This window comes from Aphelocoma coerulescens, unplaced genomic scaffold (genome assembly GCF_041296385.1).
Source record: "Aphelocoma coerulescens isolate FSJ_1873_10779 unplaced genomic scaffold, UR_Acoe_1.0 HiC_scaffold_118, whole genome shotgun sequence".
In the NCBI taxonomy this organism is placed as follows: domain Eukaryota; kingdom Metazoa; phylum Chordata; class Aves; order Passeriformes; family Corvidae; genus Aphelocoma; species Aphelocoma coerulescens.
The window spans coordinates 803,326-815,966 of NW_027183476.1; the positions used below are offsets into that span (position 1 = coordinate 803,326).

Genomic DNA, 12,641 nt, shown 5'->3' on the forward strand with positions numbered 1-12,641 from the left:
TGCAGCACCCAGCTGGGTGAGTGCCCCAAAATGGCCCCAAAAACGGCCCCAAAATGCCCCCAAATGGCCCCAAAAATGGCCCCAAAATGGCCCCAAAATGCCCCCAAATGGCCCCAAAAATGGCCCCAAAATGCCCCCAAATGGCCCCAAAAATGTCCCCAAATGGCCCCAAAATGTCCCTGGACGCGTGCAGTACCCAGCTGGGTGAGTGCCCCAAAATGGCTCCAAATAGCCCCAAAAATGGCCCCAAAATGTCCCTGGACTCGTGCAGCACCCAGCTGGGTGAGTGCCCCAAAATGGCCCCAAAATGGCTGCAAATGGCCCCAAAATGGCCCCAAAATGTCCCTGGACTTGTGCAGCACCCAGCTGGGTGAGTGCCCCAAAATGGCCCCAAAATGCCCCCAAATGGCCCCAAAAATGGCCCCAAAATGGCCCCAAAATGCCCCCAAATGGCCCCAAAAATGGCCCCAAAATGCCCCCAAATGGCCCCAAAAATGGCCCCAAAATGGCCCCAAAATGTCCCTGGACGCGTGCAGCACCCAGCTGGGTGAGTGCCCCAAAATGGCCCCAAATGGCCCCAAAATGTCCCTGGACGCGTGCAGCACCCAGCTGGGTGAGTGCCCCAAAATGGCCCCAAAATGGCTGCAAATGGCCCCAAAATGGCCCCAAAATGTCCCTGGACTTGTGCAGCACCCAGCTGGGTGAGTGCCCCAAAATGGCCCCAAAATGCCCCCAAATGGCCCCAAAAATGGCCCCAAAATGCCCCCAAATGGCCCCAAAAATGTCCCCAAATGGCCCCAAAATGTCCCTGGACGCGTGCAGCACCCAGCTGGGTGAGTGCCCCAAAATGGCCCCAAAATGGCTGCAAATGGCCCCAAAATGGCCCCAAAATGTCCCTGGACGCGTGCAGTACCCAGCTGGGTGAGTGCCCCAAAATGGCCCCAAATAGCCCCAAAAATGGCCCCAAAATGTCCCTGGACTCGTGCAGCACCCAGCTGGGTGAGTGCCCCAAAATGGCCCCAAAATGGCTGCAAATGGCCCCAAAATGGCCCCAAAATGTCCCTGGACTTGTGCAGCACCCAGCTGGGTGAGTGCCCCAAAATGGCCCCAAAATGCCCCCAAATGGCCCCAAAAATGGCCCCAAAATGGCCCCAAAATGCCCCCAAATGGCCCCAAAAATGGCCCCAAAATGCCCCCAAATGGCCCCAAAAATGGCCCCAAAATGGCCCCAAAATGTCCCTGGACGCGTGCAGCACCCAGCTGGGTGAGTGCCCCAAAATGGCCCCAAATGGCCCCAAAAATGGCCCCAAAAATGGCCCCAAAAATGGCCCCAAAATGTCCCTGGACTCGTGCAGCACCCAGCTGGGTGAGTGCCCCAAAATGGCCCCAAATAGCCCCAAAAATGGCCCCAAAAATGGCCCCAAAAATGGCCCCAAAAATGGCCCCAAAAATGGCCCCAAAAATGGCCCCAAAATGTCCCTGGACTCGTGCAGCACCCAGCTGGGTGAGTGCCCCAAAATGGCCCCAAATAGCCCCAAAATGGCCCCAGATGACCCAAATGGCCCAAAATGGCCCCAAAATGGCCCAAAATGTCCGCAAAATGTCCGCAAAATGGCCCCAAAAGGCCCCAAAATGTCCGCAAAATGGCCCAAAAGTCCCCAAAATGGCCCCAAAATGGCCCCAAAATGGCCCAAAAGTCCCCAGAATGTCCCCAAAATGGCCCCAAATGACCCAAAAAGCCCCAAAATGGCCCCAAATGGCCCCAAAATGTCCCTGGACTCGTGCAGCACCCAGCTGGGTGAGTGCCCCAAAATGGCCCCAAATCGCCCCAAAAATGGCCCCAAAAATGGCCCCAAAAGGCCCCAAAATGTCCCCAAATGGCCCCAAAATGGCCCCAAAAGTCCCCAAAATGGCCCCAAATGACCCAAAAAGCCCCAAAATGGCCCCAAAAATGGCCCCAAATGGCCCCAAAATGTCCCCAATGTCCCCAAGTGTCCCTAAATGTCCCCAAAATGACCCCAAATGTCCCCAAAAAGGCCCCAAATGTCCCCAAATCGCCCGAAATGGCCCCAAAGTGTCCCCAAAGTGTCCCCAAAGTGTCCCCAAATGGCCCCAAAATGGCCCCAAATTGGCCCAAAATGGCCACAAATTGCCTCAAAAATGGCCCCAAAGTGTCCCCAAATGGCCCTAAAATGGCCCCAAAAATGTCCCCAAAATGGCCCCAAAAGGCCCCAGAATGTCCCCAAAATGTCCCCAAAATGTCCCCAAATGGCCCCAAAATGGCCCCAAAAATGTCCCCGAATGGCCCCAAAATGGCCCAAAAGTCCCCTACATGTCCCCAAAATGTCCCAAAAATGGCCCCAAATGGCCCCAAAATGTCCCTGGACTCGTGCAGCACCCAGCTGGGTGAGTGCCCCAAAATGGCCCCAAAAAGCCCCAAAAATGGCCCCAAAATGGCTCCAAATGGCCCCCACATGTCCCCAAAAATGGCCCCAAATGGCCCCAAATGGCCCCAAATGACCCAAAATGGCCCCAAATGGCCCCAAAATGGCCCCAATGTCCCCAATGTCCCCAAGTGTCCCTAAATGTCCCCAAAATGACCGCAAAATGGCCCCAAATGGCCCGAAATGGCCCCAAAATGGCGCAAAATGTCCCCAAATGGCCCCAAAATGGCCCCAAATTGCCCCCAAATGGCCCCAAATTGCCTCAAAAATGGCCCCAAAGTGTCCCCAAATGGCCCGAAATGGCCCCAAAATGGCGCAAAATGTCCCCAAATGGCCCCAAAATGTCCCCAAATGTCCCTCAAATGGCCCAAAATGGCCCCAAATTGCCCCAAAATGGCCCCAAATTGCCTCAAAAATGGCCCCAAAGTGTCCCCAAATGGCCCCAAAATGTCCCCAAAATGACCCCAAAGTGTCCCCAAAATGTCCCAAATGTCCCGAAAATGTCCCCAAATGGCCCCAAAAATGGCCCCAAATGTCCCCAAGTGTCACCTCCCCTCCGGAATTTTGGGGTCCCTAAAGGGAGTTTTGGGGTCCCTAATGTCAATTTTGGGGAATTTTTGAGGTCTCTAAGGGAATTTTGGGTCCAAAGGTGGGAATTTTGGGGTCCCTAAAGGGAATTTTGGGGTCCCTGTAAGGAATTTTTGGGATTTCGGGGTCCCTAAAGGGAATTTTTGGGAATGTTTGGGGTCCCTACCGGGAATTTTGGGGTCCCTAAAGGGAATTTTGGGGTCCCTAATACGGAATTTTGGGGAATTTAGGGGTCCTTAAAGGGAATTTTTGGGGGGGATTTTGGGGTCCCTCAAAGGAGTTTTTTTGAGGAATTTTAGATTCCCTAAAGGGATTTTTTTTGGGAAGTTTTGAGATCCCTAAAGGAAATTTTTGGGGGGAGATTTTGGGGTCCCTGGGTGGAATTTTTTGGGGATTTTGGGGTCCCTGGGTGGAATTTTTTGGAGAATTTTGGGGTCCCTAAAGGGAATTTTTTTGGGGATTCCGGGGTCCCTAAAGGAAAGTTTGGGGGGAATTTTGGGGTCCCTAAAGGGAATTTTTTGGGGAATTTTGGAGCCTCTAAAGGGAATTTTTTTGGGGAATTTTGGATCCTCTAAGGGGAATTTTTTTGGGGAATTTCAGGGTTCCTGGGTGGAATTTTTTGGGGATTTCGGTGTCTCTGGGTGGAATTTTTTGGGGATTTCAGGGTCGCTTTATGGAATTTTTTTGGAGATTTTGGTATCCCTGGGTGGAATTTCTGGGGATTTTGGGGTCCCTAAAGGGAATTTTTTGGGGGAATTTCAGGGTGGAATTTTTTGGGAATTTCGGTGTCCCTGGGTGGAATTTTTTGGGGATTTTGGGGTCCCTAAAGGGAATTTTTTGGGGATTATGGGATCCCTAAAGGGAATTTTTTGGGGGAATTTTGGATCCTCTAAGGGGAATTTTTTGGGGGAATTTCGGGGTCCCTGGGTGGAATTTTCTGTGGATTTTGGGGTCCCTAAAGGGAATTTTTTGGGGAATTGTGGAGTCTCTAAAGAGAATTTTTGGGGGATTTTGGGGTCCCTAAAGGGAATTTTTTGGGGAATTGTGGAGTCTCTAAAGAGAATTTTTGGGGGATTTTGGGGTCCCTAAAGGGAATTTTTTTGGGGAATTTTGGATCCTCTAAAGGGAATTTTTTTGGGGAATTTTGGAGCCCAAAAGGGAATTTTTGGGGGATTTTAGGGTCCCTGGGTGGAATTTTTTGGGGATTTCAGGGTTGCTGGGTGGAATTTTTTGGCGATTTTGGGTTCCCTGGGTGGAATTTTTGGGGGATTTTTGGGGTCCCTAAAGGGAATTTTTTGGGGAATTTTGGAGCCCAAAAGGGAATTTTTTGGGGGAATTTTGGGGTCCCTAAAGGGAATTTTTTGGGGGAATTTTGGATCCTCTAAGGGGAATTTTTTTGGGGAATTTCGGTGTCCCTGGGTGGAATTTTCTGTGGATTTTGGGGTCCCTAAAGGGAATTTTTGGGGGGAATTTTCGGATCCCTAAAGGGAATTATTTTGGGGAATTTTGGAGCCCAAAAGGGAATTTTTGGGGGATTTTGGGGTCCCTGGGTGGAATTTCTGGGGATTTTGGTGTCCCTGGGAGGATTTTTTTTGGGAATTTTGGTGTCCATGGGTGGAATTTTTTGGGGGAATTTCAGGGTCCCTTTATGGAATTTTTTTGGGGATTTTGGGGTCCCTGGGTGGAATTTCTGGGGATTTTGGGGTCCGTAAAGGGAATTTTTTGGGGGAATTTTGGATCCTCTAAGGGGAATTTTTTGGGGGAATTTTGGATCCTCTAAGGGGAATTTTTTTGGGGAATTTCGGTGTCCCTGGTTGGAATTTTCTGGGGATTTCGGTCTCCCTGGGTGGAATTTTGTGGGGATTTTGGGGATTTCGGGGCTCGGGGGCTCCCCGCGGGCGCTGTGGGGTCGCCCCAAGGCTGTCTCGGGGTGCCCAGGGGAGGAGCCGTTCTCCTTCGGCTACGGCGGCACCGGCCGCAAGTCCAGCAACGGCCGCTTCGAGAGCTACGGGGAGCCCTTCGGGGAGAGCGACGTCATCGCCTGCCTGGCGGTCAGTGAGCCTGAGTGAGGCCTGAGTGAGGCCTGAGTGAGCCCGGAGTGATCTCTGAGTGACCCTGAGTGATCTCTGAGTGACCCTGAGTGACCTCTGAGTGAGCCCTGAGTGACCGCTCAGTGAGCCCTGAGTGAGCCCTGAGTGACCCCTGAGTGACCGCTCAGTGAGCCCTGAGTGAGCCCGGAGTGACCTCTGAGTGAGCCCGGAGTGAGCCCTGAGTGACCCTTGAGTGAGCCCTGAGTGAGCCCTGAGTGACCTCTGAGTGAGCCCTGAGTGACCGCTCAGTGAGCCCGGAGTGAGCCCGGAGTGAGCCCGGAGTGACCTCTGAGTGAGCCCGGAGTGAGCCCTGAGTGAGCCCGGAGTGAGCCCGGAGTGACCTCTGAGTGAGCCCGGAGTGAGCCCGGAGTGAGCCCAGAGTGACCCTTGAGTGAGCCTGAGTGACCCCTGAGTGACCCTGAGTGACCGCTCAGTGAGCCCTGAGTGACCTCTGAGTGAGCCCGGAGTGAGCCCGGAGTGAGCCCGGAGTGAGCCCTGAGTGAGCCCTGAGTGAGGCCTGAGTGACCCCTGAGTGAGCCCGGAGTGATCTCTGAGTGACCCTGAGTGATCTCTGAGTGACCCTGAGTGACCTCTGAGTGAGCCCGGAGTGACCTCTGAGTGAGCCCTGAGTGAGCCCTGAGTGAGCCCTGAGTGAGCCCGGAGTGAGCCCGGAGTGAGCCCTGAGTGAGGCCTGAGTGAGGCCTGAGTGAGCCCTGAGTGAGCCCGGAGTGAGCCCTGAGTGAGGCCTGAGTGAGCCCTGAGTGAGCCCTGAGTGAGGCCTGAGTGAGCCCTGAGTGAGCCCTGAGTGACTGCTCAGTGAGCCCGGAGTGAGCCCTGAGTGAGCCCGGAGTGAGCGGTGAGTGACCCCTGAGTGACCTCTGAGTGACCCCTGAGTGACCCCTGAGTGACCCCGAGTGACCTCTGAGTGAGCCCTGAGTGAGCCCTGAGTGACCTCTGAGTGAGCCCTGAGTGAGCCCGGAGTGACCCCTGAGTGAGCCCTGAGTGAGCCCTGAGTGACCTCTGAGTGAGCCCTGAGTGAGCCCTGAGTGAGCCCTGAGTGACCTCTGAGTGACCCCTGAGTGACCCCTGAGTGACCCCTGAGTGACCCCGAGTGAGCCCTGAGTGAGCCTGAGTGAGCCCGGAGTGAGCCCGGAGTGAGGCCTGAGTGACCCCGGAGTGACCCCAGAGTGAGCCCGGAGTGACCCCTGAGTGACCCCTGAGCGAGCCCTGAGTGAGCCCTGAGTGAGCCCTGAGTGAGGCCTGAGTGAGCCCGGAGTGAGCCTGAGTGAGCCCGGAGTGACCCCTGAGTGACCCCTGAGTGAGCCCGGAGTGAGCCCGGAGTGACCTCTGAGTGAGCCCTGAGTGAGGCCTGAGTGAGCCCGGAGTGAGCCCTGAGTGACCCCTGAGTGACCCCTGAGTGACCCCAGAGTGAGCCCTGAGTGACCCCTGAGTGACCTCTGAGTGACCCCTGAGTGACCCCGGAGTGACCCTGAGTGACCCCGGAGTGACCCCTGAGTGACCCCTGAGTGACCCTGAGTGAGCCCTGAGTGACCTCTGAGTGACCCCTGAGTGAGCCCTGAGTGACCCCTGAGTGACCCCTGAGTGACCTCTGAGTGACCCCTGAGTGAGCCCGGAGTGACCTCTGAGTGACCCCTGAGTGACCCCTGAGTGACCTCTGAGTGACCCTGAGTGAGCCCTCAGTGACCTCTGAGTGACCCCAGATTGGGCCCGGATTTGGGGCTTTGAGGATTTCTCGTTTTTTTCCCATTTTTTCCCATTTTTTCCCCTTTTTTTCCCCTTTTTTTCCCCATTTCCCCGCATTTTTCCATTTTTCCCCATTTTTCCGTGTTTTTTCCTCATTTTTTCCTCCCATTTTTTTGACCATTTTTCCCATTTTTTGGCCATTTTTCCCCATTTTTTCACCGTTTCCCCCCCATTTTCTCCCCGTTTTTTCCCCATTTTTTCCCCATTTTTCCCCATTTTTTCCCCGTTTCCCCCCATTTTTCCCCCATATTTTCCCCATTTTTTGGCTGTTTTTCCCCATTTTTTGGCCATTTTTTGGCCATTTTTTGCCCATTTTTCCCCCAGTTTTTCCCCATTTCCCCCATTTTTTCCCCAGTTTTCTGGCTATTTTTGTCGCTGTTTTTTCCCATTTTTCCCCATTTTTCCCCCACTTTTTCCCCATTTATTCCCTGTTTTTGGCTGTTTTTCCCCATTTTTTCCCCATTTTTTCCCCGTTTTTTCCCCATTTTTCCCCCATTTTTCCCCCCTTTTTTGGCCGTTTTTCCCCATTTTTTGGCGATTTTTTGGCCATTTTCTTGCTATTTTTCCCCATTTTTTCCCCATTTTTCCCCTGTTTTTTCCCCGTTTTTTGGCCATTTTTTGGCCATTTTTCCCCGTTTTTTCCCCATTTTTTTCCCCATTTTTTCCCCATTTTTCCCCCATTTTTTCCTCGTTTTTTCCCCACTTTCCCCCCATTTTTCCCCCCTTTTTTGGCCATTTTTCCCCATTTTTTGGCCATTTTTTGGCCATTTTCTTGCTATTTTTCCCCATTTTTTCCCCGTTTTTTCCCCATTTTTCCCCCGTTTTTTGGCCGTTTTTTCCCCATTTTTCCCCCGTTTTTTCCCCGTTTTTTGGCCATTTTTTGGCTATTTTTCCCTGTTTTTTCCCCATTTTTCCCCCATTTTTTCCCCATTTTTTCCCCATTTTTTGGCCATTTTTTCCCCGTTTTTTCCCCACTTTCCCCCCATTTTTCCCCCCTTTTTTGGCCGTTTTTCCCCATTTTTTGGCCATTTTTTGGCCATTTTCTTGCTATTTTTCCCCATTTTCCCCCCATTTTTTCCCCATTTTTTCCCTGTTTTTTCCCCGTTTTTTCCCCATTTTTCCCCCGTTTTTTCCCCGTTTTTTGGCCATTTTTTGGCCATTTTTCCCCGTTTTTTCCCCATTTTTTCCCCATTTTTTCCCCATTTTTTTCCCCATTTTTTCCCCCCATTTTCCCCCATTTTTTCCCCTTTTTTTGGCTGTTTTTCCCCATTTTTTGGCCATTTTTTGGCCATTTTTTGGCCATTTTTCCCCATTTTTTCCCCACTTTCTCCCCATTTTTCCCATTTTTCACCGTTCCTGCCCGTTTTTCCCCCAGGATTTCGAGGCGGGCGAGGAGCTGGAGCTGTTCCTTCCAGAAGAGCGGCCCCTGCCTGGGGCTGCCGTTCCTCAAGGCTGCCATTCTATCCCCATTTGCCCCAGTTTTTCCCCATTTTTCCCCCATTTTTTCCCCCATTTTTTCCCCATTTTTCCCCCATTTTCCCCCCCTTTTTTGGCCGTTTTTCCCCATTTTTTGGCCATGTTTTGGCCATTTTCTTGCTATTTTTCCCCATTTTTTCCCTATTTTTTGGCCATTTTTGGGCTATTTTTCCCCATTTTTTCCCCGGTTTTTCCCCATTTTTCCCCATTTTTCCCCCGTTTTTGGCCGTTTTTTCCCCATTTTTCCCCCGTTTTTTCCCCATTTTTTCCCCATTTTTTCCCCGTTTTTTCCCCATTTTTTCCCCATTTTTTCCCCCCATTTTCCCCCATTTTTTCCCCTTTTTTTGGCTGTTTTTCCCCATTTTTTGGCCATTTTTTGGCCATTTTTCCCCGTTTTTCCCCAATTTTTCCCCCATTTTTTCCCCATTTTTCCCCATTTTTTCCCCATTTTTTCCCCCCATTTTCCCCCATTTTTTCCCCTTTTTTTGGCTGTTTTTCCCCATTTTTCCCCATTTTTTCCCCATTTTTTGGCCATTTTTTGGCCATTTTTCCCCGTTTTTTCCCCATTTTTTCCCCCATTTTTTCCCCATTTTTTCCCCATTTTTTCCCCATTTTTCCCCCCATTTTCCCCCATTTTTTCCCCTTTTTTTGGCTGTTTTTCCCCATTTTTTGGCCATTTTTTGGCCATTTTTTGGCCATTTTTCCCCGTTTTTTCCCCATTTTTCCCCCATTTTTTCCCCATTTTTTCCCCATTTTTTCCCCCCATTTTCCCCCATTTTTTCCCCGTTTTTTGGCTGTTTTTCCCCATTTTTTGGCCATTTTTTGGCCATTTTTTGGCCATTTTCCCCTGTTTTTTCCCCATTTTTTCCCCATTTTTTCCCCATTTTTTCCCCCCATTTTCCCCCATTTTTTCCCCTTTTTTTGGCTGTTTTTCCCCATTTTTTGGCCATTTTTTGGCCATTTTTTGGCCATTTTTCCCCGTTTTTCCCCAATTTTTCCCCCATTTTTTCCCCATTTTTCCCCATTTTTTCCCCATTTTTTCCCCCCATTTTCCCCCATTTTTTCCCCTTTTTTTGGCTGTTTTTCCCCATTTTTCCCCATTTTTTCCCCATTTTTTGGCCATTTTTTGGCCATTTTTCCCCGTTTTTTCCCCATTTTTTCCCCCATTTTTTCCCCATTTTTTCCCCATTTTTTCCCCATTTTTCCCCCCATTTTCCCCCATTTTTTCCCCTTTTTTTGGCTGTTTTTCCCCATTTTTTGGCCATTTTTTGGCCATTTTTTGGCCATTTTTCCCCGTTTTTTCCCCATTTTTCCCCCATTTTTTCCCCATTTTTTCCCCATTTTTTCCCCCCATTTTCCCCCATTTTTTCCCCGTTTTTTGGCTGTTTTTCCCCATTTTTTGGCCATTTTTTGGCCATTTTTTGGCCATTTTTTGGCCATTTTTCCCCGTTTTTTCCCCATTTTTTCCCCATTTTTTCCCCATTTTTTCCCCCCATTTTCCCCCATTTTTTCCCCTTTTTTTGGCTGTTTTTCCCCATTTTTTGGCCATTTTTTGGCCATTTTTTGGCCATTTTTCCCCGTTTTTTCCCCATTTTTTCCCCATTTTTTCCCCATTTTTTCCCCCCATTTTCCCCCATTTTTTCCCCTTTTTTTGGCTGTTTTTCCCCATTTTTTGGCCATTTTTTGGCCATTTTTCCCCATTTCTTCCCCACTTTTTCCCCATTTTTCCCCATTTTTTCCCCATTTCTCCCCATTTTTCCCATTTTTCACCGTTCCTGCCCGTTTTTCCCCCAGGACTTCGAGGCGGGCGAGGAGGTGGAGCTGTCCTTCCAGAAGAACGGCCACTGGCTGGGGCTGGCGTTCCGCGTGCCCAAGGACTCGCTGGCCGGCCGCGCCCTCTTCCCGCACGTGCTGGTCAAGAACTGCGCCGTGGAGTTCAACTTTGGCCAGCGGCCGGAGCCCTTCTGGCCACTGCCCGCCGGCTTCACCCTCATCCAGCACCTCCCGCTCGGCCAGCGCCTCCGCGGCACCCTGGGGCCCAAGAGCAAGGCTGAGTGCGAGGTGGGGACACCCTGGGGACACCCTGGGGACACCCTGGGGACATTGGGGACATTGGGGACACCTTGGGGACATTGGGGACAACCTGGGGACACCTTGGGGACACCCTGGGGACACCCTGGGGACACCCTGGGACACCCTGGGGACATTGGGGACACCTTGGGGACATTGGGGACACCCTGGGGACATCGAGGACACCCTGGGGAAATCAGGGACACCCTGGGGACACCCTGGGGACATGGGGCCAGCGCCTCCGCGGCACCCTGGGGCCCAAGAGCAAGGCTGAGTGCGAGGTGGGGACATTGGGGACACCCTGGGGACATTGGGGACACCCTGGGGACACCCTGGGGATACCCTGGGGACATTGGGGACACCCTGGGACACCCTGGGGATACCCTGGGGACATCGGGGACAACCTGGGGACACCCTGGGGACATGGGGCCAGCGCCTCCGCGGCACCCTGGGGCCCAAGAGCAAGGCTGAGTGCGAGGTGGGGACATTGGGGACACCCTGGGGACATCTTGGGGACACCTTGGGGACACCCTGGGGAAATTGGGGACATTGGGGACACCCTGGGGACATCCTGGGGATACCCTGGGGACATCCTGGGGATACCCTGGGGACATTGGGGACACCTTGGGGACACCTTGGGGACATCAGGGACAACCTGGGGACACCTTGGGGACACCCTGGGGACACCCTGGGGACACCCTGGGGACATCCTGGGGACATGGGGCCAGCGCCTCCGCGGCACCCTGGGGCCCAAGAGCAAGGCTGAGTGCGAGGTGGGGACACCCTGGGGACACCCTGGGGACATTGGGGACACCTTGGGGACACCCTGGGGACATTGGGGACATTGGGACACCCAGGGGACGTGGGGCCAGTGCCTCCACGGCACCCTGGGGTCCAAGAGCAAGGCTGAGTGTGAGGTGGGGACATTGGGGACACCCTGGGGACACCTTGGGGACACCCTGGAGACACCCTGGGGACATCCTGGGGACATCCTGGGGACACCCTGGGGACATCCTGGGGACATTGGGGACACCCTGGGGACACCCTGGGGACACCCTGGGGACATCCTGGGGATACCCTGGGGACATTGGGGACACCTTGGGGACATTGGGGACACCCTGGGGACACCTTGGGGACATTGGAGACACCCTGGGGACACCCTGGGGACATCAGGGACAACCTGGGGACACCTTGGGGACATCCTGAGGACATCATGGGGACATTGGGGACACCCTGGAGACACCCTGGGGACACCGTGGGGACATGGGGCCAGCGCCTCCACGGCACCCTGGGGCCCAAGAGCAAGGCTGAGTGCGAGGTGGGGACACCCTGGGGACACCCTGGGGACATTGGGGACACCTTGGGGACATCGGGGACACCCTGGGGACATTGGGGATACCCTGGGGACACCCTGGGGACACCCTGGGGACACGGGGGCAGCGCCTCCGCAGCACCCTGGGGCCCAAGAGCAAGGCTGAGTGTGAGGTGGGGACATTGGGGACACCTTGGGGACATTGGGGACACCCTGGGGAAATTGGGGACATTGGGGACATCCTGGGGACATCCTGGGGACACCCTGGGGACATCCTGGGGACATCCTGGGGATAGCCTGGGGACATTGGGGACACCTTGGAGACACCCTGGGGACATCAGGGACAACCTGGGGACACCTTGGGGACATTGGGGACACCCTGGGGACATTGGGGACACCCTGGGGACACCCTGGGGACATCAGGGACAACCTGGGGACACCTTGGGGACATCCTGAGGACAGCATGGGGACATTGGGGACACCCTGGGGACATTGGGGACACCCTGGGGACACCCTGGGGACACTGGGGACACCCTGAGGACATCCTGGGGACATTGGGGACACCCTGGGGACACCCTGGGGACATCAGGGACAACCTGGGGACACCTTGGGGACATCCTGAGGACATCATGGGGACATTGGGGACACCCTGGGGACATCAGGGACACCCTGGGGACACCCTGGGGACACCCTGGCGACACGGGGGCCAGCGCCTCCATGGCACCCTGGGGCCCAAGAGCAAGGCTGAGTGCGAGGTGGGGACACCCTGGGGACACCCTGGGGACATTGGGGACACCCTGGGGACATCGGGGACACCCTGGGGACACCCTGGGGACACCCAGGGGACATGGGGCCAGCGCCTCCGCAGCACCCTGGGGCCCAAGAGCAAGGCTGAGT

At 53.7% G+C, this 12,641-nt stretch overlaps 1 protein-coding gene across 1 annotated transcript in view; it reads left to right on the forward strand.

Annotated features, from left to right (window-relative positions):
- The window catches only part of LOC138100616 (heterogeneous nuclear ribonucleoprotein U-like protein 1), a gene marked incomplete at its 3' end in the record, with an annotated part of 43,174 nt that overhangs the window by 15,615 nt on the left and 14,918 nt on the right, over window positions 1-12,641 (forward strand). The window contains 2 exon segments of the mRNA XM_068998490.1: window positions 4,971-5,083; window positions 10,157-10,423. Coding sequence (XP_068854591.1) covers window positions 4,971-5,083; window positions 10,157-10,423 — 380 coding nt within the window.